The 26719-nt window shown below is 48.1% G+C and overlaps 2 protein-coding genes across 4 annotated transcripts in view; both read left to right on the forward strand.

Moving 5' to 3' along the window:
• Positions 1 to 9: 9 nt before the first annotated feature.
• RANGAP1 (Ran GTPase activating protein 1) lies at positions 10 to 22110 on the forward strand. 2 transcript variants are annotated; one of them, XM_087766101.1, is made up of 17 exons: positions 11 to 249; positions 1003 to 1040; positions 2655 to 2792; positions 4045 to 4172; positions 5111 to 5170; positions 5839 to 6018; positions 7345 to 7479; positions 8693 to 8851; positions 9041 to 9154; positions 11164 to 11263; positions 11861 to 11945; positions 12361 to 12505; positions 13002 to 13115; positions 13457 to 13559; positions 14327 to 14415; positions 15781 to 15902; positions 20603 to 22110. In XM_087766101.1, exons 3-17 carry the CDS (start codon positions 2681 to 2683, stop codon positions 20670 to 20672), a joined length of 1716 nt encoding a protein of 571 aa, XP_087622227.1. In that variant the 5' UTR covers positions 11 to 249; positions 1003 to 1040; positions 2655 to 2680; the 3' UTR covers positions 20673 to 22110. The 2 variants fall into 2 exon arrangements, with proteins under 2 accessions (XP_087622228.1, XP_087622227.1); XM_087766102.1 differs by lacking the exon at positions 1003 to 1040 and having other exon boundaries at positions 10 to 249.
• Positions 21461 to 26719, forward strand: part of CHADL (chondroadherin like) — a 7532-nt gene continuing 2273 nt past the window's right edge. Inside the window, exons 1-4 of one of the 2 annotated variants that reach the window (XM_087766095.1) lie at positions 21542 to 21575; positions 22595 to 23048; positions 24145 to 24321; positions 24411 to 26072. In XM_087766095.1, the coding sequence (XP_087622221.1) occupies positions 22701 to 23048; positions 24145 to 24321; positions 24411 to 26072 (2187 nt within the window). In that variant the 5' untranslated portion in view covers positions 21542 to 21575; positions 22595 to 22700. Of the gene's footprint in view, positions 21576 to 22594; positions 23049 to 24144; positions 24322 to 24410; positions 26073 to 26719 lie in introns of both variants that reach the window. The other variant, XM_009475234.2, reaches the window with a different exon arrangement.

The following is a 26719-nucleotide window of genomic DNA, read 5'->3' on the forward strand; positions in this document are numbered from 1 at the left end:
CGGCGAGGCTGTCCGGCTGCGGCACGGCGGCCGTCAGCACCCGGCGCGGAGGGGGGGGCGCCCCTGTGACGTCACGCCGCGCAGCCAATCCCGGAGGGGAGAGCAAAACTGCCGGCTTTCAAATCCTCCGCCTCCCCTGTCCGCCCCTCCCCCATCGTCCCCGGCAGCAGCGGCGGCGGCGGCGTGAGGGCTTGGGCCGGCGCCACTCGATCGCCTCCCCCGGCAGCCAGCGGCGGACGCGGCGCCGAGGTGAGGAGAGGAGAGGAGAAGGGAGGCGAGGCGGGGCGGCAGCCGCCGCCGTTGTTGGCCGGGGGAGGGGGGTGTGCGTGAGGTGAGGCGACCCTGCAGACTAACGCTTCCCCCCCGCCGCCGCCCCGGCTCCTCGCGCGGGGGGCGAGCGGGAAGGGAACGCCTCGCGGCGCTCCCACGCGGAGGCGAGGGTCCCCCCTCGCGGGTGCCGGTCACGCCTGCCCGCCCACGGGAGCCCCCTCCGCGGCCGCCGCTCCCCCACGCGGCACGGCGGGGGCCGCCCGCCCGCGCCTGGGGCGGGAAGGGCGGCGGGGGGGGGGGCAACGGCGCCGTTTCCCAGGGTGGCGGGGCCCGTTACGGGGGGCCGGGGGTCGCCGCGGAGAGCAGGTAGCGGCGTGGCCGGCGCTGGGCAGCTTCCTCGGGGGAAGAGAGGAGCCCTCAGCCGCCATCGGGGGAGAGCGGCGCCGGGAGGCTGTCAGGGGCTGGCGGAGGGTAACCTTGGGCCGTCACCCGCCGCTCCCGGGCGCCGGGCCCTCCGTTGCCCGGAGAGCAGGGCAGCCTTCTCCTTCGGGTAGCGCAGCAGGTAGCCGGCGTGTTGTCTGTTGGTGTGGACAAAGTGTTGTAATTAAATCATTCGGCTGAACTAACTTTTTTGTCAGTCCTTAAGTAAGGAGGAAACCTCTCTTCAAGCATTTCCAGATCTTGGTTTTATTTGCCAAACATACTAACTCTTCAATTTTAATTTTTTTAAAGCTTCCCCTGCAGAAGAACTAGCAGTGAAGAGACCTCTGGTAGGTTGACAATTGGATGTGCCTGACATGTTTGCGATAAACATGCTTCAGGATGTGATGATGAAGTTGTATGTTGAAATTAGGAAGTAGCCTGTGTGTAAGGTGAAGAAAGTAAAAGGGGCCTTAAGGGAAAGAGAAGCAAAGGGAGCGAGTACACCTGTAGAATACAGAAGAGCATCATAGTACAACAGAACTCTTTTTTTTTTTTTTTAAACAGTAGGGTGGTGAGGTATTTAAAAGTAAAGTTAATAATTGCACTAGATGAGCAGACTGACTTCTTTGGATCCTAACTTTTGTTCCTGTCTAGTAAGGCCTTCACAGGTTGGGGGATGTCCTCTCTGTCTTCCTGCTCCGTGTTGGATTGGCAGAGGTTGGGAATGTCTATCAGTCTGGTGTCTGTGTGGACTGGTAGGGGTGGAGTAACTTATGTGAGCATCTTTCTACTGGCAGCACCTACCTGAGAGGACAGTGATCCTAGAAAAGTGATGTTGATCAACCTTGGGGATGTTTATTTCCCCTCTGTGTCCAAAAGCAATACTAAAGTTAATGAAAGCTGAAGAGAAGCCATTCTCTGGGGAAGCTGAAGGCAAATACTTCACAGCTAGGTATCAGGAGGAAAGGATGTATGTACAATTTTCATTTAGGGGGTGTTTTAAGACCAGCGCTGTTGAGCTCAAAGAGCTGCAAGAGTATGGGGCCACTTCTAAGTCAGACAAGAATGGAAGGGAAACAGTTTTCTCTTGTAGGAATGAACCTTCATCCCTTCTCACACCAGAAATCTGTTTTATAAGTATGTTGCTTCTAAGCACTAGGTGTGTGTAGTCTTTTATCCCGGCGGAGGTGCTGGGATAAGAAACATGCTCCGTTTATCCTGCTGGGTGAATGGAGGCCAGTTACTTCACGCAGTGATTGATATTCATTAAATAATGATATGCAGATGCTACTAGGCATGGATAGCTTCAGACTTGTGCCTCAAGGCAAAATGTTCACTAATCCATCATCAGTGTAAGATCATCCTGTTTAACATGTGTGATAAATCTGTGTGGGACATCTGAAAGGAAAGAGAACCCACAAACCTGAGAGAGAGTTTTGTTTGCAACACACATGATGTTTTCAGCAACTCGATGGTTCTAGAACTGTGCTGACAAGGGCACTACTGGGGATATCACTGAAAAGGAAAAACAGTTGCGTTCATTCTAGCTTGCTTTGGAGAACAGGGGAAATGTGCAGCACGTATAATTAAGGGACAGGGTTTGGGGAGAGAGGTATGTTACGTTTTAATTGTAAAAGTGTTGCACAGAAAGTAATGTCTTAATGTGGCCTTAATTCATAGTTTTAGCTACTGGTTGTTTATGAAGTGTAACAACTCCATCAAAACCCAAGTCTCGTAAGTACTGGAAGAATCAACACCATCTGACTGGTTGGCTTTGGAACATTAATCTAGCCTAGCTGTCATAAGCGAGCTATGGGGAAAGCACTAATGACACTGAAAACTCAATTAGATATCTCAGGAACAAAAAACACATTAGTGTTCAAATAAATATGATTATTCATACAGATTATGTATTGTAGTTTGCTTTTTTTTTTATGTTGACAATTTCTTTTAATTGACAGCTCTTACCATTTGGAAAAGCAGAAAAATGGCATCAGAAGACATCACTAAGCTTGCGGAGTCACTTGCCAAAACCAAAGTGGGTGGCGGACAGTTGAGCTTCAAAGGCCAGAGCCTTAAACTCAATACAGCTGAAGATGGTAAGAGAAAATGCCCTTGTGTTTGGGAAGTGTCTCCCTGGAATTCTAAAGTCTTGTGCTAAACCTCCTGTTAATTCTGCATGGACAAGTTGTCATAATATGAGCTGTGCTGCAAGGGTCATTCAGCTACAGCTGCTTCTGATAGAGATGTTTCCTTCCCTTCTTGTACCCTGCTTTGACCTGGTGCCCTGGCACTGCTACAGCTGGCGGAATTAGGGTTTGGCTCCCTGGTGTGTAATTCTTGGTTTTCTTGGTGTTCCTTCCAAGTGCTTTTGACATGCACTGTGCATTAGAAGTCAGTGCTCCTTTTAGAAACAGTAAGCAAGTGGACGACAGCTCTTGGAACAAGTAGATACTTCAAAGACCTGCACAGAGGAATGGGCTGATATGTTATTCCACTGCAATAGTCCAGTTTCTTCCCAAATTCTGACCAATTTGTTAGACTCTTATTGGGTTTTTTTCCCCAGAATATCTCTCTTGCTGGTGTATGTGTGTTTCCCAATTAAAAATGTCTTGCAATGGCTGCTGATGTAGTAAGTATCTGGAGAATACATGTATATTCTTAGACCAACGTTTCTGCCACACCAAGAAACAGCATGTTCTTCAGAGAGGTTATTTGCTACAGTGCATACCTTTTTCACTGATTCCAAAGGCGATGCCTTTTTATATGCCGTTTTAGTAGTGCAAAGCCACTGAACTATGAGGAAAGGCTTTATCGCTTGGGAATGATAACAAGTGCCCATTGACAGGAGAGAGTCTGCAGCCTGCTCCTGTGTCTTGCATAGGATTACTCTAGAGTTAAATTTTTCCACCCTGACATGTCTGCTAAACCGGCATCTACTTTTGCCAGCCAGTGGAAGCTTCCGTTGATGTGGCACCAATTCCCATCAACTTTTAGCTCAGTCCTGGCATCTTTGTAGGCACGTGCACTCTGTCTCCTAAACCACGTGCTGAATGGCAGAGGAATCTTACTTAGGAAGTAAGGAAACTTACTTTTGCAAATTGGAGGATGGCTATCAGAGAATAGAACTAGAAATAAATTATGAAAATGCAGGGTGGGGAATGGAGAGCTTTCTCTCTAGTGACTTGATACTTCAGCTCTGTTCCCATTGCTGTTTCAGGATTCTTTCAGATAATGTTGTTCAGCTATTTTCACTAAGGGTAGAGTTGAGCAAGTATTGCTGCATCAGAGTGTTACTGTGGTGCCTAAGATGATAGTTAAAAGACCAACGAGACTATGTGCTTTTTGCAGCTGAAGAAGTGATCAAGCAAATTGAGGAATTTGATGGCCTGGAAGCATTGCGCCTGGAAGGCAACACAGTGGGCGTGGAGGCAGCAAAGGTCATCGCCAAAGCCTTGGAGAAGAAATCGGAGCTCAAGGTGAGATCCTCAAGTGGGGGGGTGGTGAAGGGGAAGAAGTAATGTAGAAATACTGAAGGCCTATCTATGCTCTTCCTGCAGTAGCCTGCCTCGAGTTAGCCCTGAAGCTTGCTTGGTGGTTCTTCCAGTACGAAGAACAACCGTCTGAAAATATGGCAGAACTTGGGGACTTTGGGATAATGGGAGCATTTTGTGCCTTCCTAACTGTTCCTGTTCAGATGGCTTCCAGTCTTAAAGCTGGGAAGCTGTGCAAGGAAGAGCCTGTCTGCAGAGGCAGCCTCTGTAAACAAAGAACTGTGGCAACAAAACTTAAGTTCTAATGGAAAAGCTGGGTCATATCTTCTGGAGAATGATCAGATCTTCAGAAGAATGAGTCTTCAGAGAATGCCTGAATAGGGAAGAAATAATGGAGGAAATGCACCAGGAGGTTTTTCCGTGTCCAAGCTATATTTCCCTACTACTGTTCTAGCCTAATGTTAGGAGGATGCTGTGATGCTCGAGGAACTGTCCTTTGCAGGAGAGGAGTATGAAACATTGATTCATGTTGATCACCCAAGTGTGGCTTTTCAAGCAAGTTTAGATTGTTGAGCTCCATACCTTAGTAAAATCTGCATTCCTAATGTATCCTTCAGTTTCCTGCTGCTTTTTCCTCTGGTAATTTTCTCAGCAGAAAAGAATTCCAGCTTGAATGCAAGCAAGAATTCTTGTATAGTGTTATTTACCATGTGCATTTCAGTGACTTTATGTCCTTGCAAGTGAAATAATTGTAATGTTAGTTCTCGTAGCTCTTTAGTACAATCAAATGACAAGCTCAAGGGAAGGCAGATACTATTAAGCTGTCCCCGGTGATGTAATGCAGCTTGTATGTGTAAACCTCTGTACAACTGTGTTGTCCGAAATATTTTTAATGGTTTCTATCTGTATGTTTCTTATTTTAGAGGTGTCATTGGAGTGACATGTTCACAGGGAGACTAAGGTCTGAGATCCCTCCTGCTTTGGTAAGTAAAAGCTAGATCTGAGACTTCTGACTGATATAACTTCTTTCCTCACCTGTCATGCTTTTTGTGGGAGTATGTTGTTTAGCACAGAGCTGATCTTTCTCTACGCTGTTAACACTAAGTGTCTCAGAATAGGTGAGTGATTCTTTTTTGCTCCTTCTGTATGAGGTGGAGAAGAGTTGATAAAAGGCCAAATGCAAGTCCATGCTAGGGAAGAAGCTTGGCACTGGGGAAAACATCCTCGTGATCCGACAGATAGAACGGGAACTAAGCTTTCTAGGTAAAAGCATATGGCCGTCTCTTCCAAGAAGATTACAGAGCTCCCTGCCTCCTTGAGTCCTGTGGAGCAGGAACACGATAAACTCAACAGAATGAAAACAATATTTCTTTTAGCAGTGTAGAGGGGGAAACTCACTTTGAAAAATGTGTATTTGACCTAAAGGGATGGGATAATGTCTTGGTAACTGCCCTGTGGTTATCTTTAGCTTAATTTGCACAGCTTCTTCTCTGGCTTTAGCTGTGAAGTTTTATTTCCCCATGCAGCTTTGCTGAATGTCTTCAAAGTGGAAATTTTTTGTAGCATCACTGTCATACCTAGCCACTGCAGTGATGCTGTTGCTAAAAGTCAATCCACTCCCTCCCACCCACTGCCATCTGTTTCCTTACAGATCTCTTTGGGGGATGCACTCATCACTGCTGGAGCCCAGCTTGTGGAGCTGGACCTGAGTGACAATGCCTTTGGGCCAGATGGTGTGCGTGGCTTTGAGGCACTACTGAAGAGCCCCGCGTGCTACACCCTACAGGAACTCAAGCTCAATAACTGTGGCATGGGCATTGGTGGTGGCAAGGTAAGGGTTGGCTCCTTTTTGGGAATTAGGTCAGAGCCAGGACTTGGCTTCAGACTGCTTTACACAGAATCACAGAATGACTGAGGTTGGAAGGGGTCTTTGGTGATCTTCTAGTTCAACTCCCCTGCTGAAGGCAACTAGACCAGGTTGCTCAGGGCTGTGTCTAGTCAGGTTTTGAATATCTCAAAGGATGGAGACTTCTCAGGCTCTCTGGATAGTCTCAGACTCTCTGGATAGTCTATCCTGGTGTTTAACAATCCTCACAGTAAAAAAGGGGGGTTTGTGTTTAAATGGAATTTTCTCTGCATTGGTTTGTGGGCATTTGTGTCTGGCTCTGCCTTCTTTACAGCACCTTCTTCCCCCATTCTGTTATTCTGGCTGTTTTTACCTATGGATAAGATCTCCCCCAGAGTCTTCTCTTCTCCAGCCTTAATAACCCCAGCTCTCAGCACTCTCCCAGTATGTAAAATTCTCTTGATTCCTTAATCATCCTTGGGACCCTTTGCTGGACTCACCCCAGTATGTCCATGTAGGAGCCTGGGAACTTGGACACAGTACTCAGATGCATTTGACAGGGCTGAGTGGAGGAGATCACTTCCCTTGACCTGCTGACAATGCTTTTCCCAAGCAGCCCAGTAGATTTTCTTTGCTGCAAGAGCATACTGCTAGCTCATAGTCAATTTCTCACCCACTAGGACCCCCAGGTTCTTTTCTGTCAAGCTACTTTGCCCCCAGTTGACCCCCAGCTTATGCTGGTACATGGCGTTATTCCTCCCCGTTTGCAGGATTTCACTTTTCCCTTTAAACTTAATGAGATTCTTGTTGGCCCATTTTTCCAGTCTCAAGATCACTTTCCTCTACATGTTTTCATAGCTAAATTTCTGAACTATGAAAAGCTCATCTGTTTTTCCAGGATAGGAAAACAGGTCTATCCTCAACATTAGATTCCATGCCAAGAGAGGTAGTAGCCTTGGATTTGAGAGAACAGTGTTACCAAGCCTAGCGCTGACAGGACGCCTGTTGGATGAAGCAGAAAACCGGGGCTAACTGTCGTTGTCGCTAACACCCTATATGTTTGCCTGTTTAAGAATCAGATGTTCTTAATGGGGTCAATGTGTTCGAGTGTTGCAAAATTATCACTTCTTGCCTAAGACTGTAGTGTGCAAGTGTTGCAGTTACAGACAGTTTTATTGTATACCCCACTGTAGAAGCAGGTACATGGCAGTGGTGACCAAAGTATTTCTTGAGAGCTGGATACACAAAACGCATTTGGATTCCTTCAGAATGAGATTCTGAGGTAGTATAAACTGCTTGTTTTATCTTTAGATCTTGGCAGCCGCTCTGAAAGAGTGTCACAGGAAATCAAGTGCCCAGGGCAAGCCTCTTGCTTTGAAAATATTTGTGGCTGGCAGAAACCGCCTGGAGAATGATGGTGCCACTGCCCTGGCTGAAGCCTTTGGGGTAAGTACCAAACCAGAGCTTCTTGACAGGAAATTAGAGCAAGGTGTGCTTAAGTGTGCATTATTAAAGATAGTGCATACAGAGCTTGCCTCTGCTTGGAGGCAGCGGCTGGTTGTTGGTTCGCTAAAGTCATGATGTTTGCTGCTGAAACTGGAGTTTTCAACAAGTGCAGTTAGAATTGATGACTCAATGTTTCTGTGACTCTAAGTTTCCAAACACATAACTAGTGGCTGTGTAAAGTAGTTACTTGAGGGAGAAATAGGCATTTCCTGAGTAATTTAATAGTAGTCCTATTCCTTCTCCTCCCTCTGTGCTTATGTAGGTTATCTGGCACTGGGGTAGGTGTACCAGCTGGCCTCTTGAGTGCTGCTTTGCCTAGTTGTTCAATCATCTGGCAAAAGCAACCTAGTGTCTTCGCTAGGATCATCCTGTGAGGGCTCTAAATGCTGCCTAGCTTTCTCTAGCTGTCACTGGCCAACTTGCGCCTTTGTTGGAGGAAGAGAATTCATTGTGGTTGGGGCCACCTAATTCCCTTTTCTTTCCTCCATTGCTGCTAAAAGTGACTTCTGAATTATAATGCATGTTATCAGGTATATTAACAATGACATTGCAGGTTAACGGTTGCTCTTTTTGCAAAGAGCTGTCTGGGTGTGATTTTTGACTAATCCGTAATCATGGCAAAAATAAGATTTCTTAAATACTTGGGAGGCGCATAACAAAGTGATTCATGAGGAATTCAGACTGAATGGCTCTACCAAAGTGGGATTCATTGCTGTGTTTTGTGACATGCTGTTTAGTCCATAAACTGTTCATACTAGTTTTCTTACAGGTTTGCTTCTTCTGCAGTCAGGGCAAAATGTAGATTTTTAGAAAAATACCGTATCCAGTGATGTTGCTTGGTCTGTTCCAGTGTTGTTGAACCACAGGTGAAGAACTCTTGTTTTAAGTTATCTAGAGCAGGCATATACTAGGAGGATGCTACTTGTGACTCTTAGAATCAGGGCTTTGTGTTGATCTGACACTTGCCTTGAGCCTACAATTTCACTTAGATTTGTGACATAATTGCTGGTAAATAATTCTATGTAGAAGAACTAATGGAGTTTTGAGTTGGAGAAAAACAATTTTAAGCAAATCCTAAAGAGTGGAGCACTATAGTCTTGAGTTGAAGTATGTCTCCTAACAGCTTTTTTTTTTTATCTGCATCCTTTCCCAGATCATTGGGACTCTAGAAGAGGTCCATATGCCACAGAATGGAATTAACCATCCTGGCATCACGGCACTGGCCCAGGCCTTTGCTATCAACCCACTGCTTAGGGTTATAAACCTGAATGACAACACCTTCACAGAGAAAGGAGCTGTGGCCATGGCAGAGGTGAGTTGTTCTAAGCAGTTGCTTTGGGTTTGTCTTCTGCCTCCCAGTCTCCTCAAATATCGTTAGCATTAGCACCTCTGGGTTGGTGGAGCCACATGCCACGCTGCAGTAGGAAAGATGACCTTCCAGGAGTGATGGGACATTGATTTACTTCCATGTATGTACTTTCAAATTCGTGCTGTCTCGCAGACTCTGAAGGCGCTTCGGCAGATTGAAGTGATCAATTTTGGAGACTGCCTGGTGCGTTCAAAGGGCGCTGTTGCTCTTGCTGATGCTGTTAAAGAAGGCCTTCATAAATTAAAGGTATTGTCTTCTTGCTGTTCAGCTTTGAATCTCTTTTGAAAATGCCTAGTTTCCCATTTCCCGTTTTTCTGCCTGTTCTCCTATCACTACTGATTCTTTTAAAGTGGGATTCACTTCAGTGCAGGCTCTGCGCTCACAACTCGAAAGCAATAAGCTGTATTGTAAATCAGTGGCATCGCCACATCCAGCTAAGGCTGTTCTACATGGAGGTGTACCAGTGATCTGTTTAGACTTCGCCTGATGGTTTTGAAGGTGTTGGTTCAACTCAGGAAGTGCCATTCAAGACATCTGGCAATGGAAGTGTCTGCTTTTAGAACCTCTCAGAGGGTAATGAGCGGGGACTGAGGCTTTCCTCTTCATGACCGGTTGGAGCAAGTCCAGAGGAGGGCCATGAAGATGATCAGTGGGCTGGACCACTTCTATGAGGACAGGCTGAGAGAGTTGGGGTTGTTCAGCCTGGAAAAGAGAAGGCTCTGGGGAGACCTTATAGCAGCCTTCCAGTACCTGAAGGGGGCCTACAAGAAAGTTGGAGAGGGACATTTTACAAGGGAGCATAGTGATAGGACAAGGGGTAATGGCTTTAATCTGAAAGAGGGTAGATCTAGATTAGATACAAGGAAGAAATTTTTTGCAATGAGGGTGGTGAGGCACTGGAACAGGTTGTCCAGAGAAATTGTGGATGCCTGATCCCTGGAAGTGTTCAAGGCCAGGCTGGATGAAGCTTTGGGCAACCTGGTCTAGTCAAAGGTGTCTCTGCCTGTGGCAGGGGGGTTGGAACCAGCTGATCTTTAAGGTCCCTTCCAACCCAAACCATTCTATGATTCTATGAGCAGCTTGTAATCTCTTTAGCATTTCAGTGTTCATACAGTTAATGCGTGTAGGGGCATGCTGTTGTTAGGGCATGTATCAAAGGTCGAAATATTTTTATTTTTTTTGGCAATATCATAGCCTCCTACATCAGTATTTGCACAGGAGTTGCATTTGACAACATTCTAGACAGGCCTAAGTCCAGTCAGTAATGTAACTAAACTACGATCTCTAGAAACACCTGCCATGGGTCACAACTGCACTGCTGAACACATAATTCCTAATCTTGCAAGCTTACAGTCAAAGACAAAAATTCAGCTGAGCGCTAATGTTTATTTACGTATATGAACCTGGTACAGAAAGAAGTAGGTGCTTTGTGGTGTGAGATCCCTTGCTTAGGCTTCTGCTGGTTCTACGGGAACTTATGTCTGAATCTCCCAGGAAAACTTAAGTAAGGATTCTAACAGGGGTATTGAGATAAAAGGATTTAACATCTGGCTGTTTATCTAGAGCAGAAGTGGTTAAAGGGTAGCATGAAGCAATCGTAGCTGATTCATTCTGTTCAAGGACTGCTTCCCTTTTGCTGTTGATATTAAATCACTTCTCAGGAAAGGATTGATTGAGCATGGAATGGTGGGGGATGGTGCCTGGCTGTTGAATAACTTTACTCTTACTAGTCTGTCCCCACTGTTTCTCTGCTGGCTGTGTTTATCAGAAGTAGTACCACTCATAGTTTGTCTTTTGAAGGCCTTAACTGGCAACGTTAAGTGTTCAAAAGCAAAAGTGCTGTCCATGTAGTATAGTACCTACCCTTCTTCAGTAAGACTTACTGGTGTGTGAATTCTGGAATGCTGTTGTGACCCTGGAATAAGTGAAGATCTCTAGTCAGCTGATTGCGAAGGACTGAAAGGTCTGCCGCCTTTTAGGTGAGCAGTCAGAATGGTCTAGTCTCTGTGGCTATTCTAGTACAGTGGTTACATTCAGTAGTGCTGCTCTTAACAATAGTATGTTTCAAAACGCCCCTTTTAGGTATATGAAGTAGGAGTATGTGTCAGGTTTTACTTGCAATTAAAAACAGGTTTTTTTTTGCTAAGAGCCTCTTCAAATGAGATTCTTTCCAGAACGCTTCTGAGCACATGAAGCTTATGGAGATGACAGATGTTAATAGGAATTCTGCAAACAAATGTTCTTCTGCTTCTTAGGAACTGAATTTGTCCTTCTGTGAGATTAAACGAGATGCTGCTCTGACTGTTGCTGAAGCTATTGAAGATAAGGGAGAGTTGGAGAAGTTGGATCTCAATGGTATGTAAGTTTGCTAGATCAAAGTGTGTCTAGTCTGATCCCAACTAGAAACCACTAGGAAGAATGTTGACAGTATCACATCTTCTAGTCTTGCAATTGTCAGCATTTAAAAAATGGTACTTGGGGTAGCTGAACTTGGATGACCTCAAGACAGGAAGCAGTTATATCCTGAAAGTTTTCTTAAGCCATGAACTCAGTTAATTGTTAAAGTTAAGCAGTGGGACAGCTTTGACCAGTGATGGCTTTTGTTGTTCATACCTTGGGTCACTGCATTTCAGTGGTACTGTGCTGTAAAAGGTCCTTGTTTTAGAATCGCTGAGAACAAGAGCTGTTTAGAGAACCAGCAGGAAGTCTCTCAAAGAGACTCTGAAAAATTAGGGGGTTGGTTTGTCTCCAACCATTGCTGCTGAAATTTGTTTAACAACTGTTTGATTCTGATAACTGAAGGCTGCATTGCTGCCTCTAAGGTGTTGTGTAGAAATGACTGATAACTGTTCAATTTGAGAAACAAGAGATAGACAAGAATCTATAGCAAAATCCTCAAGGACAAACTTGTGTGCATCTGTTAAGTCTGCTCCCTTTCCCCTATCAACGTAGGTAACTGTCTGGGAGAAGAGGGATGTGAGCAGCTCCAGGAGATCCTTGAAGGCTTCAGTATGGCAGCTGTGCTGGGATCTTTGAGGTAGGCAGGGTACCAGAGATCAAATCAGAAATTTTCTGACAATTTTCATCAACGCTTCCATTCACCTATCTGTCTTAAAATAAGAACTGTAACATTGCAGATGGGTATTGTTTTCAGTGTGCCGTGTGGACCACCATTAGGGGATTCTGTAAGCAGGATAAGCTTTGTGTCTCATTTTCATTGATGGACTTACCTTAGTTTTAATTACCGATTGCATTCCTCACTCTTTGCTTGCCATTGTCAACTGTGTGACTGAAGCCTGAGTGTCCTCTTAATCTGTTGTGGATGGAGACGTACTTCTTGCTGTAAGACTTGAGGGGAGGCTGGTTTTTTGTTCTTGAAAAAATGTTTTAAGTTCCAGTGTACAGGAGTTGCAAGTGTGTAATTAATGTGACATGTAACTCTCAAACCTTAGTGATGATGAAGGGGAGGAGGAGGAGGATGAAGAGGAAGAGGAAGATGAAGAGGAGGAAGAGGAGGAGGAAGAACAGCAACAGCTGAAGGAGAGAGGACAGGGAGAACAGGAGTCACTGACTCCTAAGAAGATAATTGATTCACAGGTAAGCTTACTTCCAGATACATTCCTGTTTCCTCAGCTGTAGGAGACTAAAGGAGGAAATGAGATCTGGAGTGAGTCTGAACTTGGAGTGCTGGCAGGCATTCACATTCCTGCGTGGGCTGGCACTGTAGTAACAGTCAGGGAGATAACATGCAGGAAATAAAGAAAATGGATGACTTAGAAACATGTTTTGTTAAAGTGTGCATGTGCACACATGCATGGAGGAAAAGGCTGAGTAGGAGTTTTAACAAACACAGGTAGAAAAAGTCTTCCCATGTCCAGAGAATGGTGGGAACCTTGTATGTGCAATGCCATGCAGTCATGCTAGCATATTCTGGCTATTCCAACTCTGGGGTCATTCTATCCTCAAACAGTTTTCAAATATAACAAATCCTGACCTGAGGTACCTGTGTCCTGACCTGTCCTGTGTGCCTTTGCTGCTGAACCCATTTATTTACTTCCAAGAGTAAACTTGAGATGGATTCTGCCTGTTTCAGGATTCAACTCCAGTGCCGTCTCCTCCTGTGGATGTTGCCACGTTCCTTGCTTTCCCATCACCAGAGAAGCTGCTGCGACTAGGACCAAAGTGCTCTGTGCTGATAGCTCAGCAGGTAGGTGAGCCAGCGGTCTTCTGTGCTTCATTCTCTCTCCGAATCATTTAATCCCCAGAGGTGATAACTTTGTCTCTTGAGACCTAGATTTGCATCTTCCTCCCCAGTGATCCCGAGGAACCTCATGGAAGCAGACGATGCAGTTAATGCTTGAACTGGCACCAGACCTTCTACATAGAATAACTTTGTTTCGCAGTGTTGCTTATGCCTTGTGATATGGCCAAGGCAAAACTGATGTCAGTCAGCTGAAGGCTGTAATTCTTGCCCTAGCAGAGACCCATCTTCTGTAGCTGTTGAGCAGTGAACAAAATGGCCCCTAATTTTTTTTTCTTGTCTTTCAGACAGATACATCTGATGTAGAGAAAGTAGTTACAACTCTCCTAAGGATATCCTCGGTCTTCAAAGATGAAGCTCCAGTGAAAACAGCAGTGCAGGAAACAATAGGTGACCGGGCCTTTCTTCACTTCATGGTGTGACCTGCTTCAGTGTCAAGGACACCAGTACGATGCAGAGGAAGGGCCCTGATGCAGAGGAAGGCCTCTGTGGTCCAGGCCATTGGACTGTTTTGTCCCTGGCAGCAAGAAACCCCAGATAACAAAGTACCAAACTGTGCTGTGCTGTTGTGTGGAGTGAAAGTAGAGATTCATTCTGAACTTAGCATATCTTGTGCTTCCAGAATATTGGTCATGAGGGAGCCCAGAAAACAGTTGAACAAGTTTTCTCATTGTGTTCTCATTCCTTTTGGTTTCAAATGAAAGGTGAATTCTTGCTGGCCTTCAGAATTTTAAGGATCTAACTCTTGTCTTGCTGCTCTACTTCATCTGATCATGTTTATATGCATGTATGCACACAGCATGCATGTTCAAATGCATTGAGTAGAGCATTTCGTGATGCATAGGACTGAGGTCAAATTACATCTGAAGCTTGGCAGTGTGTGAATTTTGGGGTTTTTTTTGCTTTTTTTGTTGTTGGCTTTTTTCTTTTCCTTTGTATCAGGCCTTATACCTAAGGACTGGGTTTTGTCTGTCTTGGTGTTTCAGAGGTTATACCTAGTCCCTGCAGAGACAACTGGAATCTTAGCAGATATTACCTCCCAAAACTCCTTTAACAGCCGATATTCCCTGAGGTCCTGTATGATCAATCTTGATCTTAAAACCTGTAACAGCATCCCTTTCTGTATTGTTTAATATGGTGCATTTATTTCTTTTTAGATGCCTTAATGAGAAAAGCCTTCACTTCTGCCACATTTAATTCGGATGCATTCATCACAAGCCTCTTGATCCACATGGGGCTACTTAAGGTGAGGAAGCAGGAAAGAGTTAAGTTATGGTCTGTTTAGGCTGTTGAAGACCAGACTGGCTGGGTTTTGGGTAATTACGTTGCTATGGAAGCAGCTGGGTGCCTGTGCATGCCTGATGCCCAGGGACAATGGAAGTCTGCAGGTCCAGCAGAAATTGCAGATTGCAAGGTTGCAGTAGGATGAAGGAGGCGTCAGCTCTTTGTACCTCTTCTGGTTAATGTGCTCTGCATTCTCAGTCTTCCCCTAAAGGTAGGGAGGGTCAGGTAAGGAAATAGTGCTGCTGCTGGACTATGGTGTCTATAAAAAGCCATGTCCAGGAGTCTGATCTACAATATTATTAATTAATGTGGCCCTTTAGGGTGTCTCTTAGTAGTGTGGCTCAAAAACATGTATCCAACTACTCATGCTAGATCAGTAGCATTCAACTTCATGCTTTTGAGTATCTTTGCCAAATACTAGTGTTAAATATGTAGTTACAGGGAATAAACTTTCTTGGAGAAAAGATGGAGGCTCAGTAGGAAATCTGTTTCTATCACTGATAATAAAGCCCTTGAGGATCAGCCAGCTGATTGTCCTCTGTGATACAGAGGACTGTGGATGAATTGGGCGTATGGGGAGAGGGAGCACCTTCCATCGTTTTTTGTGGAAGCACATAAGCAACAGATATTCTTCACGCCATGAACTCCCAAGGTCGCACACCTAGGAACACAGGTCTAGATCCTGTCTACAGAATGAAGGGCTTTAGTTGAAATGGCAGTGGAGAAATAAATGAAAACAAGGTAAGAGTTGGAACATGTAGGTTAGCATCACGTTAGGAGCAAGAATAACTTACGCATCATGTAAGCGGGAATGACTACTAGCTTTATCTTTTACATAATTGTGAGACCAGTTCTGGGAATGCTGCATCAAGTTCTGGAGGAAGCCTGCCGAAGAACTGGAGATGGTATAAAAATGAGCTACAGAATAATACAAGAAAAAATCATGTAATTAACGCAACTGAATTCTTCATGAATTGAAGTCTGGTGGAATTCCATAGGAGAATGCTTTGACACAGGGCCTCTGAGAAGATTTGGCTGTTTCCCTTGCAAGTTCAGTACTTCCCTTTCACATTACTACTGCTGTCAACTGATAGGTACTAGAATGTTCTTGATGCTGCTTTATTTCAGATGCTGGTGCTGGGAGGCTATGGAATTGGCTACCTGTGTCTTCAGGAACATTGCACTTAATCTAGTGATCAGCTTTCTCTCCTACAGTATATGGGAGCACTTCATTCAACAGAGAATTCATTGTTTCTGTGAACTGCAGTGGATTAGATAAAATAGTCGTTGTCTGATGTCTGACTTCATCATCTTGTCCTTTTCTCAGAGTGAAGAGAAGATCAAAGCTGTCCCAAGCCTCTATGGTATTCTTATGACCTTGAACTATATGGTCCAGCAGGATTATTTCCCTAAATCCCTGGCCCCGGTTCTCTCAGCTTTTGTCACAAAGTGAGTATTGCCATGCAGTCTTCTCCATGGGAGCTAGTGAAACTGTTTGAGGGTTAACAGCTACGTGCAAGCTGTTCTGTTAAAGCCCACTAAATATCTGTTCTGAAATTAAGGATTAATAGTTTAATGGGCCTCCTCTTTTATCTTGCTCCAGGAGGCAACGTTTAGAGTAAAAAAATCTTTGTCCTAAAGAAGAAATAGTGGAAAGCTGGCTTTGCAACTAACTGGCTCTGAAACAGAGAGTGCTAATGCCAGTCACAGAAGTAGTGTTTTGAGCTTAAGAAAACCTGCTGGGTTTCTAGCCACTGCTTGAGTGAACTATGAGTACACTGGATCTAACTGAGTCAAGAGGAGAAAGAGTCCAGAATTGTCACTTGAGGCAAAACCAGCAGAGGTCTGAAATCTATTTGGAGCTCGGTGGCTGTTTGGTTCAGCATGGACCATGTGCTGTGTAGGGTGAGAGCAGCTTTTTAACAGGTTCCAGAATGAGGCTTAAGCCTTCCTGATTTTTGTGGTATGGGTAATATGCAGACACTTAGGATCTCTTGCTGATGAAAGGCAGAGGCATCAAATACTTACGGTCAGTACAAAACATGGGCAACAGGGATGCAGTCAAATATTGGTAGTCAGTCTTTTAGTTCTACTGGAATTGGAAGCGGGCCAGTTGTGATAGGGGAGAAGTATTCGGCACTGGTGAGGCCGCACCTCAAGTACTGTGTTCAGTTTTGGGCCCCTCACTACAAGAAGGACGTTGAGGTGCTGGAGCGTGTCCAAAGAAGGGTGACGAAGCTGGTGAAGGGTCTGGAGCACAAGTCTTATGAGGGGCGGCTGAGGGAGCTGGGGTTGTTTAGTCTGGAGAAGAGGAGGTTGAGGGGAGACCTTATTGCTCTCTACAGGTACATGAAAGGAGGGTGTAGCGAGGTGGGGGTCGTTCTCTTCTCCCAAGTAACAAGCGATAGGACAAGAGGAAATGGCCTCAAGCTGTGCCAGGGGAGGTTTAGGTTAGATATTAGAAAAAACTTCTTCACTGAAAGGGTAGTCAGGCACTGGAACAGGCTGCCCAGGGAAGTGGTTGAGCCTCCATCCCGGGAGGTATTTAAAAGACGGGTAGACGTGGTGCTCGAGGACATGGTTTAGTGCTGGACTTGGCAGTGCTGGGTTAACAGTTGGACTCAATGATCTTAAGGGTCTTTTCTAACCTTAATGATTCTATGATTCTATAATTTTTCCAAGCGCTGGTGTGGCTGAAGCTGTCAAAGCTGGCGTGTAGCAGTGGTACATGTCCAGCAACTAGCCATGCTAATCAATTTTGGAAAACAAAATTATGTAACTGGCTTGTTTACACACGTGCAAATCATAACCTAGAGGCCCTTCTGGTGGAAGAGTTTGCCTGCTGTCTCCTCTCTTTGGCTTGATCAGGCTAAGAATTAGGCAGTTACAAGCCAATGAATGCTTTACCAACTGAACAAATATACCTCCAACTCAATCATTGTAGGTTTAAGCAAGAAGTATCAGGACTTGCTATGTGAAGTTGTCCAGACGGATCGCTGGATTTCTGCTGTTTGCTACACTGCTGCCTGTGCCTGTGATCTTGCTTGTTGATCAAGTAGATATGTACAGTGTAAGGATCCAATACCAGCCCTAAAATAAAAGGGTGAAGAAAATGATGGCTTACTTCATCAGGCACCAGTTATGCAGAGACCCAGGTTGATTAAAACAAGTACCACTTAGTGTCTCTCAGCCCCAGCCCTCCGAACACAGAATTTAAATCACTGGGAGCTGGGAATACAGAAAAGGGGACTTTGGTTTGGTGCATTTGAGCCTTCTAATTGCTTGCGTCAGGTTCCAGTGCCTAGAGTAGCCTCATAACTCAACTTGACATGTCCTTCTAAACAAATTTGCTCATGAAAGACACTTGTCCCCCTCTCTCTGTATGTGTGTATGTAGGCCTCTCCCAGGCTTCAGGCCTGCAAAATACCAATAAATGTTTTTCATCTGTAGATTATGCTGTATGTGACAAAATAATAGTAAAATTCTGGTCTTAATGAATCCGTCAACAAAAATTCCATTGAATCCATAGCCAGCATTTCACTACAATTACAAGAGAGGAAAGTCTCTTTCTGAAAGTGGGAGATTGTTCAGAGGTGCTGTATAAGTTGCGTGAGAGCCAAGAGCCGCTCACAGTAGAAGGCAGATCTGTCTGCCTGCCTTTGGTATGTAGGGGTGCTAATGCCAAGCCTGCAGGGTGTTCCTGGTGCCGTGAAATTCTTGGAGCTGAAGCTTTCTCTGATTTTCAGTCCTCTCTGTTGCAAGATGTGATATTGTCATAGGGAAACTTAGGTCTTGTGCAGTGTAATGAAGTCAACGCTATGTACAAGCAATATACCTTTGTGTTTTATAAATATATCTATTTCTTAAAATGCTTTCCCTAAGGGAACAAAGAAAAGAGCTATTAAATCCTTTACAGTTGCCTAGAGAGAACAAGAGCAGTTCAAGAACCACAAAGTCCAGTTAAAACAGCTTCTAGATTAGCCTACACCCCTTGTCTTTCCTTGGAATTCAGTCAGAACAAAATCACATCCTAGCCTTAAATCAAACCTCTAACTGGTTAACCTAGTTATCTGCAGAGCTCATTTGGGCTCTGTTTCTGCAACAAATCAACTTATACTCTGTCAAACCCATGAGTCCTTCATTTGCAGCAAACTGGTATGCATTTTTGTGATATTTTCTAGGTTTTTCCTTTAGGATTGCAGTTAGATCCTTTGGGCTTCTAGAGCTGTAAGTTCTTCTTGTAGCTGCCTAGGCTAGAGCTCTGCTCCCTTTCTCTGCAAGGGGTTTACTTCTGGAATAGTCATTCTCCTCCTTTCTTTTGTGACAATTTGTGATGCTGTAGGCAGTGTTCTCCATTCAAAACTAATAAAATTATGGATATGGACTGTAAGCAGCATCCATCTTACTCTGCTGCTGTCAGTCCTTATTTTCTTTTTTTGGACACAAGAGGGTGCTGTCAATCCACATGTGCTTTTCTAGCATTCTTTCGGTGGAAACACTGAAAGTATGTGGATGTCTGCCTGCCTGCTTGTGACTTGCTGGAGGTGGTGGTGGGTTTTTTGGTAAGGGCTGGGTTTTTTGTTTGTTTGGGGGGAGGTTTGTTGGTTTGGGTTTTTTTGGGGGGGGTTGTGTTGTGGGGTTTGTTTTGTTTGTTTGTGGGTTTTTTTGCTGCTCTTTGCTGTAGGATTGGATCATATCACTGGCCTCTTTCAAGAGTCTGTAGCACAGAGTGGCAGGCAGTTTAACTCCACAGCAAGTAAGGAGGCTCTTAGCGTTAGAGGAGGCTTGGTGTTAGGAGTGGAGGCTGTGAGGGAGGCTGACTGTGATCAACATCAGCAGTTCAGGGTCTCTATTTCTGAAAACGGGGAGCTGCTTAGACAAAATCAGCCTGCTCATTGCAAACAGAGCTGGGTTTTCAAAAGATGACAGCTGAAATACCTCGCCCAGCCACTTTGAAGATAAAACTGCAAGTTGCAGTTGTGTCCTGTCTGTTCAATGTGGGGCACTGAATGCCTCTTGGGGGGATAAAAGGGGTTAACTCTTCTCCAGGATGTGGTTCTGTTAAACCGTAGCACACAGGGAGCCCTGTACCAAACAACCTCTGCAGATATTACCCGTGTACTATAAATCCAGGGATTAATTTTTTGCTCCTACCTAGATACTCCCATCTTTATTTCAGCTCCCCCTTCTTTCCCAAATTGAGTAGACTTCACTGCTATTAACGGTATTTTGCTGTGTTGGAGTAGGAGAAAGGTAAAATTAATGATTTCTATTTTCAGAACAGCGGAAAACGTTGGATTAAAATTGTTTGGAGGAAGTTCCCTAACGGATGAATACAGACTGTTCGAAGTTTCAGTGGTGCTTAGAGAACAGCTATCCTGTGGAAACAGAAATATACATTACTGGGAGGTGATGGGAAGGTTAGGGAGACTTAGCCCCACGTTAACCCTGATGTGACTATAGTTCCATCATCTAGTTTCAAGGAGCAGGTTATTCTGCGTGAGGTGGGCCTTGCTGTTGCGATCTCTGTGCCAGGCGCTTTCAGCCGATGGTCTGCAGGTTCTGTGGGCTATTTGTAAGGCCCCCTCCCCCCCAAAGGCGGCCCTGCAAAGCCAGTCAGGTGTTACTTGACTTCAGGGGCCTCTCTTAAAGACTTAAGCCCTGAGACCAAAGTCATCATCGGGTCAAAGATAGCAGATGACTGGGTGAGAAAAGATTTGAGTATGAGCAGGCCTGTCTTCTGCGTTTTGGGGCCCTAAACAGTGAATCTATATGGAAAATTCCACTGCTGGGAGGGAAAGGGGCTCACACCCACTTCCTGCTACCCAAACTGAGACACTGGGCTGCAGGAATCAACAATTTGCTGCTGATTTTTGTACCTGTGGAAATAAATGTTCCAATTCTTGGCCGTTCTCTTCCTGACTCAGACTCAGCATCAGGAAAGAGAATTTTCAACAGCAAGCTCTGGATGGGAAGCAGTGACCTGTGCAGAGGTCAGGGAATGGTTTCAGAAGAGACGACCAAGGGGAAAAGACAGACTTTCGGGCATGCAAGCCCAGTGTGTTTGAAATAGTGTTTATTTGCTCATTCAAAGTAGATACAAAGCAGTTCTTAAATTTTAGTATTTTAAATCTCTCCTCTTTCCACAGACCAAACCGTGCTCTTGACTCCTGTTCGTTTGCTCGCCACATGCTCTTACAAACCCTTCACCAGCTGTAAGAGACGAGATGTACTGCTGTGCCCTTCCCTCCTCATAGGACTGTCGTCAGCAGAGAACTCAGAGCTGCGTGGTGGGAGAGGATCCCAGAGCCCATACAGACATGCTGTCCTTTCTTTTTTCTTTTTTCTTTTTTCTTTTTTCTTTTTTTTTTTATTTCCCCCCACCCTGTAGGAGGACTGTCCTTCCTTCTGCTTTCATAAACTTGGACAAATCCTGCTGAATTTTTTTTCTACTCCTCATGAAGTGACTCCCTGGTCTGCAGGGCAGGTGCTTATGCTAGAATAAGTCAGTGCTGCTCTGAGCTCTGCATGAATTAAGAAGAGTCGTCCTCCACTTTGGTCGCATTGGCAAGGGTGTGCCAAGACTAACACGGGGCCTGGAAGTGCTCTCATCAGGATCAACCCAGTTGTGCATTTTATTTTATTTTATTGGACTGTGACTCCTGCCTGATAGCATTCAGCACTGCAGGAGGGAGGCTACGCTGCTGCTGCTGCCCCTGCTTCTCCAGGCCAGGGGAGTGCTTGACCCCCTTCTGCTGCTGCCGGGTCAGAGGGGCAAGGTGTGCTCCCCTTTGTTTCTTTTTTCAAGTCCATTTGTCAAAGGCAGTGTGTGGCTGATTTGTATTTTAATATACTACTCCCCTGCTGCTGTGGCTTGGAATATTTGTGTAGTGTGGCTGACCCTGGCGGCCATCGCTTAAGGGAGCAAGCATATTTTTATTGTAAATTTTTTTGCCATTGCCTGTGTTGTTCCCTCTTCCTTCCCTTTCCCTTCTCTTCCCGATTAAATAGGCTTGGTTTGGAAATGAATACAATCCATGAAATCCCTGTGGAATACATGTTCCCTTTCTCCTCCCTTTGACAGAACACTGGGACTGTGTGCACTGTTGACGTGTTTGAAAGGTGAGCATGTGTAAAAGCACAAAGAATGTGGGCTGTGCTGTTTTTTCTTGTGCTGAAGGAGTAGCAGCAGATACCCCTGAATCTCTGGATGCCTACACGCTTCTGTGGCACATACCTGTACCACTCCTGAGCACACAAGCTCACAGGCTCGTCCTGCTCCCTCTTCTTTCAGGCCTCTGAGTATCAACACACCTCTTTCTCTTTGGGTAGCAAAGAGTTGTTCCTTCCCTCTCTGTTTTCAGTGGGAGGAGACTATTCCTCCTCCCTTCCGTGACCTTACAAGCGACATGCAGTATAAAGAAGTCAAGGAAATGGAGTTAGCTGTCCCTTCATTGTGAGGGGCAACGTGTGCCACAGCTGGCAGGGTGCCTGTGCTTGGCCTAAATGCGGGGAAAGCTGGTGTTAACTCACAGGGGGTGCAGGCAGCACAGACAGAAAAAAGGGCTTGGGCCACTGGATTGAAATAAAGTGCGTGGTGTGTGCAAGACCCGCTTGCGTGCACTCTCTGCTTAAATTCCTCCAGGTTGTGGGCGTGTTCAAGGCGACCACTGGTGAAACTGGGGTGGCTGTGGGAAGTTTTGTGTGGCTATGATCCAGCGGGGTCACGAAAGCAGTGTCTCTTGTCACTCTGGCAGGGGAGATGCTGGCCTTTGTGTAAGAGCAGTGTCCCCTCATTAAAAAAAAGGCTGCCCTAAGGCTAAGAGCAAAATGCATTTTCTTCCAGCAAGGGCTCGAAAGAGAGAGAGGCATTGGTACCGAATCTTGCAGATTTTTGTCAGGCTGCAGGTCTGCTTGCGTTCCCTGGGGGAGCAAAAGGCAGAGCCGAAAAAGGGAAATGACAGCGTCGGGGAGGAAAAGGAAGGCCTCCATGGCCTTCTACAAGCAAATGATGTTTCACACGGGCACTGCCAGCCCTGGCCTCTTCGAAACAAGCAGAGAAGCAAAATTAGAACTCAGGGCTGTAAAATAGTTGCGGCCCCGCAGCGTGGCTTGCCAGCTGCCTCTTTCCTTTTGCTCAGGCTTACTGTTGCCGTTGCAATTTTGGCTGGATGTCACCTTTTTGCCCTGCACCTCCACAGCTCCTGTGACTTACGCAGCCCGGAAAGAAAAGGCAGAGCCTGGGAAATGGCGAGTGCAAATCCCACGCGAGCTCTGGCCAGGCTGGCGCTGCGACACGCCAGGCTTTGGCTCCCCAGCGCCAGTGCTCCCGGCCCCCTGCGAACCGAGGGGCAGGCGATGTCTGGGTCACTGCCCTCCCTCCAGGGGTGCTCTACTCTTCCTCCCCCCACCCCCCTCCTCCTCCTCCTCCTGCGTTTCTGGCTCCGTCCGGTGAGTGCTGCTGGGAAAGCAACACAACGGGGCCCATTCAGCTCTTGCTTCTGCAAGGAGAGCAAACACCGGTGCAGGAGCTTGGCAGCCGCTGGACAGCGGGGGACGCTTCCCCCTCTATTTTTGCCGCCTCTTGAGGAGCAGGTACCCCCAGCCCCCGGGTGCGTGACCCCCCAGGTGTGTGGGAGGGGGTGGCAGGGTGGTGCCCGGCCTGTGGCGGTGCCCAGGCGCAGGATGGGTGTTGAGCTGGGGGCATCGTGTTGGTGGCACTTGCCGGTGGCTGCGCAGGAGGGGGGTGACCCCAGGGTGTGGGGGGGCCGAGGCAGGGCTGGCTGTGGTGGTGACAGGAGGGCAGAGCGGGGGCATGGGAGCAGGGGACGATGAGCCACGGTGGGCAAGGGGATGGGCGCTGCCGTGGCTCCATGGGCTTGAGCCTTGCAGACCCCCCTGCTGCTGCTCCCCAGAGCTTAAGGGGGGCGTATTGGCTCTATCTGCAGCCCCACCACCCTCTGTGCTCGCCCCAGCCTTGGCCCCTGTCCGGCACCTCCACCCCAGGGGCTCGCTCCGGCCCGGCCAAAACCAACCCGTCCTTCCTGCAGCTAAACAGTGGAGATCTATTCCAAAAATGGCTACGAATAGCTGGGGGGGAGCAGGGAGCATGCAGGGTGGGAGGCGCAGAGCTGGGAGGTGGCCAGGGTGGCAGAGATGGGACATTTGCAATTAAAAGAAAGGTGTCAGCTCAGAAAGCCAGCGTGATCACATCCCCTGGATAGCTATACCTGCTTGTCATACAAAAAACCAAGCCTTGGTTGTAGGAGGAATATTGATACTCTGTGCAGATCAAGACAATTTTATGCTAGTGATATAAGAAGAAAAAGGAGACGGGGGTGCCTGCTTCAAGCCAGTTCCCCACGAGTGACCCTGTGCTCCTGCCGGGCCCCTCGCAGGTCCTCCCAAACCTCCCTCAGGGAGTTTTGATAATCAGGGCAAAAGCTCTTACCAAGTGGCGATCTGCTAGCTGTGACCTTCACTTTTCATTCCAAGTATTTCTTTTCTCCTCCTTCCTCTCTCTTTTTATATTTATAACCTGTAAAATGATGGTGTGAGAGCAAGAGATAGTGAGACCTGCCCCATGAGGTCACAGCAACAGCCCCTGTGGCACCCAGCGCCAGTACGCGGTGCTGCTTCGGACGCCTGGGAGCCTGGCCCCTCTCCTGGCCTGACTGCCGTCTTGCCCCAGCCGCAGGTGCTCTCCACCATGAGGCTGTCCTGGGGGCTCCTCCTGCTCGCGGCAGTCCTGGCGCCGGGGGGGACAGCTGCTGCCCGCTGCCCTGCGCCCTGTGTCTGCGACAACCTCCGCGCTCACGTCCTCTGCCTCAACGGGAACCTGACGGCCGTCCCTGGCGCCATCCCGCAGGTGGGCGAAGGGACGGACGGGGAAGGGAAGAAGAGGAGGTAGGGGTGGCAGCCCTGGGGTAACTCAGTGTTTATTTATGTGACTGGCAGCTCACCAAAAAACTGGATCTTCGGGGCAACAGCTTCACGGTCATCCCCGTGGGAGCTTTCCTCGCCACCCCGTACCTCACGCACTTGGACCTGCAGCGCTGCAAGGTGGAGAGGCTGGAGGAAGGGGCTTTCCGGGGGCTGGGGAGGCTGGTCTACCTCAACCTGGCCTCCAACGGCATAGCCATCCTCTATCAGGAGTCCCTGGATGGGCTGTCCTCCCTCCAGCAGCTCATCCTGGAGGGGAACCGCATCGAGGAGATCCAGCCAGGTGCTTTTGGCCATCTGGGGTCCCTCACTGTCCTCGACCTGAGGGCGAATGCCTTGGTCTACCTCCCAGACATGGTCTTCCAGGGTCTACAGGTCCTCGGGTGGCTCCGGCTGTCCCACAACGCCCTCCATGTGCTGGGCAGTGAGGCCTTTGCTGCCCTGCCTGCCCTGCGCAGGCTGAGCCTGGACCACAATGAGCTGCAGGCGCTGCCTAGTGAGGCCCTGGCCAGGCTGGATGGAGTCACCCAGCTGGACCTGGGCCACAACCCCATCACCTACATGGCTGAGGAGGCCCTGGCCATGGCCTCCCTGAAGCACCTCTTCCTGGACCACGCCGCCCTCCAGGACGTGGCAGCCGACGCCTTCGCCCGCAGCCCCCAGCTGCGTACGCTGGACCTCCGTGAAAACCAGTTGCGGGGTCTGCCGCCCCTGGCTGGGGCCAGGGGGCTGGCGAGGGTCAGCCTGGCTGGGAACCCCCTGCTCTGCTCCTGCCTCCTGCGCCCCTTCCATGACTGGCTGGCAAGGGCGCGGGTGCAGGTGGAGGGGGTCTGCGCCGCACCCCCTGCCCTCCGCGGCCGGCCCCTCGACTCCCTGAGGCCTCCTGAGATGAGATGTGGCCGCCCCCAGCTGCCCCCCAGCCCCGCTGTGCCATCGCAGCAGCCGAGGGCGGCCGGCAGCAGGCAGTGCCCCCAGGGGTGCGCCTGCTCCCCCGATTTTCGGCATGGGTCCTGCGAGAACAGGGACTTGCGGGAGATCCCCCGGGGCTTCCCCGGGGACACCCGCCTCCTCGACCTGCGCCGAAATCCCTTTGGGACGGTGCCACCAGGCGCCTTCCCTGGCCTGAAGGAGCTGGTGTCCCTCCACCTGCAGAGCTGCAGCATTGGGGGGCTGCACCCTGGGGCGCTGCGGGGGCTGGAGAGCCTGGTCTACCTCTACCTCACCGACAACCGCCTCTCCACCTTAATGGCCACTGCCTTCGAGGGGGCCCCGCGGCTGGCCTACCTCGACCTGGACCGCAATGCCTTCGCCCGCCTGCCCGCAGATGCCTTCCAGCTCCTGCCCAACCTCATCTCCCTCCACCTGCAGCACAACACCATCGGGGAGCTGGCAGAGGGCGACCTGGCCGGGGCTGGGGGGCTGCGCTGGCTCTACCTCACTGGGAACGCCATCGGGCGCATTGCCCCTGCTGCCCTGCATCCTGCCAAGATGCTGGAGAAGCTGCACCTGGAGGGAAACCGCCTGGCAGAGGTGCCCACGGCAGCCCTGCAGGGCCTGTCCGCCCTGAGCGAGCTGAAGCTGTCCCGAAACCCCATCAAGCACATAAGGGACAGTGCCTTCCTGCCGGTGGCCTCCAGCCTGCAGCACCTCTACCTGGACAACATGGGCCTGGAGCGGGTGCGTGTGGTTGGGGACCCCCAAGGGGCAGGGGCACCACAAGGCACAGCCATAGGTCCCATCTTGTTCCAGTGCCCAGGGCTGGTGGCCCCCACAGGGTCATCTGAACAGACGTCCCCAAACTCCTGAGGCTTCAGGAGATGCTCCATAGCCTGGCCGGCAGGAGAGGCTTCCTTGGGCTTGGCTGGAGTGTTGTCTCGCTCCAACCTATCCCTCAGCTCCCCCAAGACAGGCTCGCTCCTCCTGGTCCTTAAAGACACCCAGTTTCAGTGGGGTCCAGATCATTCCCCAAACCACCCCCTTCCCCCAGCCCTGGCCATATTTCTCCTGCTCTTCCTACAAGCTGTCCTGTGGGACTTTTCACCACTATTACCCTGAATTCCTCCATCCTCTAAAGAAAGCCATGTTAGCACCACTCTTGTAAGGCCCATCCACCTTTAACAGTGCCCAGGGATCCCTCTAAGACCTCCTGCGTGTCACCTTTCCGGGAAGACTGAGCAGGGTCTAGTGAGTCCCAAAATGTGACCAAAACCGGTTGAGTCAATTAATGGTCCCTGAGCACATGTGCTGCTGTTTAAAACAGCTCTTTCGCGGGGCCACCAGGTCAGGAAGGGCTCTCTCAGCACCTCGGGCTGATTAGCAGTGCA

Source organism: Nipponia nippon, unplaced genomic scaffold (genome assembly GCF_047370975.1).
Source record: "Nipponia nippon isolate SJK-2023a ecotype South Korea unplaced genomic scaffold, ASM4737097v1 scaffold_3, whole genome shotgun sequence".
Lineage (NCBI taxonomy): Eukaryota > Metazoa > Chordata > Aves > Pelecaniformes > Threskiornithidae > Nipponia > Nipponia nippon.